Source organism: Bubalus bubalis, chromosome 2 (assembly GCF_019923935.1).
Source record: "Bubalus bubalis isolate 160015118507 breed Murrah chromosome 2, NDDB_SH_1, whole genome shotgun sequence".
Classification (NCBI taxonomy): Eukaryota; Metazoa; Chordata; class Mammalia; order Artiodactyla; family Bovidae; genus Bubalus; species Bubalus bubalis.
Window position 1 is genome coordinate 22,902,442 of NC_059158.1, and position 3,895 is coordinate 22,906,336.

The following is a 3,895-nucleotide window of genomic DNA, read 5'->3' on the forward strand; positions in this document are numbered from 1 at the left end:
AGAAAAATCCTGTTCTTCCTTTATATACCTGTTGTAGGCACATAGGCTCACTTTTTCAGATTTAACCCTCTGCCTGTTGGTTGCCTGAGCTCATAGTCTAGAGGCCATCCTTTACACAAATGGGACCTAACTAAACATAAAAGCTTTGCACAGCAAAGAAAAGCCATAAACAAGATGAAAACACAGCCCTCAGTATGGCAGAAAATATTTGCAAATGAAGCAACTGACAAGGGATTAATCACCAAAATATACAAACACCTCATGCAACTCAATATTAAAGAAACAAACACCCAATCCAAAAATGGGTGGAAGGCTTAAATAGATACTTCTCCAAATAAAGAAAAGAGGACATTTTAGTGACCACTAAAATCACCTTTCTTTGTGCCAATTTTTCCATTTCCAGAGCAAGAATTTTAATTTTCTCAAAACAGGTGCAATGGTAATACCCTCATGCTGACCCCTAAAATAAGAAATTTGGAAAATCAGGGGGAAAAATAAAAACATTAGTCTTGATATCTTAAAGATGGTTACTGGTGTGTGACATAAAATATCTTTCATTTTGTGATCACAATTACTTTTTTGAGTAATTATACAGGTAGAGGAATATATCAGAGGAAAGAAATTTTTGGTGTGGTCAATTAACATTGCACCACTATGAAGATGATTGATAACTAGAACTCTTGGCCTTCTTGGTTAATAGTGGTTTTACTGCTGTCAGTAAAGAACTGCTTTTAACCCCTTAAAATTATGAGAATATCTAGTTAGCATAATGAAAGGAAAATATTACAATTAACTGAGGGATGTAAGTAAAATTTGGTCATGTATGATCTAAGTATATAGTGTATACTGTAAATTATTTTTAGTGTTGCTTCAGTTCAGTTCAGTTCAGTCGCTCAGTCATGTCCGACTCTTTGTAACCCCATGGGCCACAGCACGCCAGACCTCCCTGTCCCTCACAACCCCTGGAGTTTACTCACACTCATGTCCTTTGAGTAGGTGATGCTATCCCACCATCTCTTCCTCTGTCGTCTCCTTCTCCTCCCACCTTCAATCTTTCCAGCATCAGGGTCTTTTCAAATGAGTCAGTTCTTCACATCAGGTGGCCAAAGTATTGAATTTTCAGCTTCAACATCAGTCCTTCCAATGAACATTCAGGACTGCTGTCCTTTAAGACAGACTGGTTGGATCTCGTTGCTGTCCAGGGGACTCTGAAGAGTCTTCTCCAACACCACAGTGTTGGTGCCTCAGTTTAAAACTTATTTCAAATTTGTTTTTTGTACATGTGTCATCATACATTAGTTATTCATTAATGCATTAGATTTGATAATTATTTTTGTGTATTTCCACAACATAAATTGTCTACATATAAAGGTTGTAAAGGACACATTTCCATAATAGAAATTTCTGGGAGGAAGAATCAGCATCCTATTGCTTCCACAGAACTTTCTTTTTCCCAATCAGTCTCTTCATGGTCCCCCTGAACTCCTTATTCCTTAGAGTATAGATCAGTGGGTTCACGCTGGGAGTAACAATGGAATGAAAGGTACTGAGAAGTTTACCCTTATTTTGATTTGGACTGTTTCCTGGCTGGATGTACATATAGATAACAGTTCCATAGAAGATGGATACCACAATGAGATGGGAGGAACAGGTTCCAAATGCTTTTTGCCTTCCCGTTGCAGATTTGATCTTGAGCACAGCTACAGCAATGAAGCCATAAGAAACCAGAAGGAGGAGAAGAGAAGCAAGAACTATAATCAGGCACATGGCAAATGTGGTTACCTCCATGGCTGTCGTGTCCACACATGCAATCTTGATCATTGCAGACATTTCACAAAAGAAGTGATGCAGGTGGTGATTTCCACATTGGGGAAGACTCATGGCATAGGGGGAAAGTATCATGCAATTAATAACACCAACCACCCAGGCAGTGCCTACAAGGCCCTGGCAAAGTTGGGAGTTCATTATGGTCATATAGTGCAGAGGCTTGCAGACCGCATTGAACCTGTCATAAGACATCACAGCCAGAAGGATACATTCAACTGAGCAGAGAATCATACCAGTGAAAAGTTGGAAAGCACAGCCACCAAAGGTAATTCTCTTGTCTTTGCCCCAGATATTGACCAACATCTTAGGGACTATGTTTGTGGTATAACAGAGATCCAAAGTGGCCAAACTTCTAAGGAAGTAGTACATGAGAGTTTGGAGATGGTCATCGAGAAAAGATAGCAGGATGATGGCCATGTTTCCAATCAGGGCAATGATGTAGAAGAAAAGTACAACCCAAGAAATAATCATCTCCATCTGAGGCTGCCCCGTGAATCCAAGGAGTGTAAATCCACCAAAGTAGCTGTCATTGATTATTCTTTTTCTTTTTTCTTGATAGCAATTCTGAAAGTAGAATAATCAATATAGTAGAAATCATATGGGTATATTGAAAAACTTCACTATCAGATTCAAATCAGGATTATATGAATGATATAGATAACAGTTTTATTATCAAACACATAAATATATTTTTTCAATGGTACAAGTAAAATAAAATTTAAGGTATGATAGTTAAGTGATAGATCATTATATACATTTTTGAATGTCAAATGAAATGTCCAAATGTATATTATAATGGAGAAATTGATAAAACCTAGAACTCTACATCAATGACTGGAGTGTATAAAAGAACTTTGCTCAGTTTAATGTCATTTAATGTGATTCTTCACTGGAAGAATTTTCTGTGTGCCCATAGTATAGCATAGCAGTGCATGCTAGATGAAGAATTTAAATCAGTAACTTTGTTTTATCTTTTAAAATATAGTTCTTTTTATATAGATCCCATTAAGAAACAAAGTCATTAATATTAAATAAAACAATAACTTCTGATTCTGTCTGATTTTAACATCTATATTCTAATTTTTGTCAGTTTTTTTGAGATATAATTGACATAGAGCATTGTATAAGTTTAACTTGTACAGGATAATGATATATCATGAAATGATGACCACAGTAAATTTAGTGTACATTCATTATCTCACAAAGATACAAATTAAAAGAAATTAAAAATATTTTTTCTTGTCCTGAGAACTCTGAGGATTTACTCTCTTAACTACTTTAATATATAACATACAGCAATATTAATTATATTAATCCTGTTGTGCATTACATCCTTATAACTTATTTATCTTATAGTTGGAAATGTGTACACATTGAGAATTTTATTCAATTCTCTCCTACCCCATACCCTGCCCCTAATAACAACAAATCTGATCTCTGTTTCTATGAGTTAGTTGTTGAAGTATAATTGAACTACAACACTGAATGAATTCCTGGTGCACCGCATATTTTTATACATTTCAAAATGATCACCACAGTAAATCTAGTTACCATCTATCATCATATGAAGCTATTACGGAGCTATTGACTATAGGCTTCACACTGTACATTTTATACCCATGATGCATTTATTTTATAACTGTAAATTTGTGCCTTAATTTCCCTCAGCTACTTTTTCCTCCCTCCCACCCCCTCCCATCTGGCAACTACCTATTTGTTCTCTGTATCTAGGACTCTGTTTCTGTTCAGTCATGTCTGTACATTGTACTGTTTTTTAGATTCCACATGTCAGTGAAATCATACTCTCTCTCTCTATCTGATTGGTTTCACTTCTCATAATACCCTCTAGGCCCATCTGTGTTGTCACAAATGGCAAGATTTCATTCTTTGTCTAAGTAATAGTCCATTGTATATATATTCCACATCTTGTTTATCTATCCATCTACTGATGGGCATGTAGGTTGATTCCATGTCTTGGCTAATGTAAATTAATCTGCAAATGAACTTAAGGGTGGATATATCTTTTTTGGGGGGTGGAGTGGTTGGAGATACTTCCTTAGTTTTTAAT

General features: G+C 35.9%; 1 protein-coding gene across 1 annotated transcript; it reads right to left on the reverse strand.

The window, feature by feature from the left end:
- Positions 1-1,424: 1,424 nt before the first annotated feature.
- LOC102390965 (olfactory receptor 2W1-like) lies at positions 1,425-3,437 on the reverse strand. The gene is made up of 2 exons (XM_045162039.1): positions 3,405-3,437; positions 1,425-2,391 (listed from the first exon to the last, which is right to left on the reverse strand). Exons 1-2 carry the CDS (start codon positions 3,435-3,437, stop codon positions 1,426-1,428), a joined length of 999 nt encoding a protein of 332 aa, XP_045017974.1. The 3' UTR covers position 1,425.
- Between the last annotated feature and the right edge of the window lie 458 nt (positions 3,438-3,895).

Bases quoted from the DNA above. Each gene is read 5' to 3' on its own strand.
- LOC102390965 (XM_045162039.1), bottom strand. From the start codon at position 3,437: ATGTACAGTGTGAAGCCTATAGTCAATAGCTCC. The intron at 2,392-3,404 runs GTAATAGCTTCA...TTCTACTTTCAG, and splicing joins AGCCTATAGTCAATAGCTCC to AATTGCTATCAAGAAAAAAG.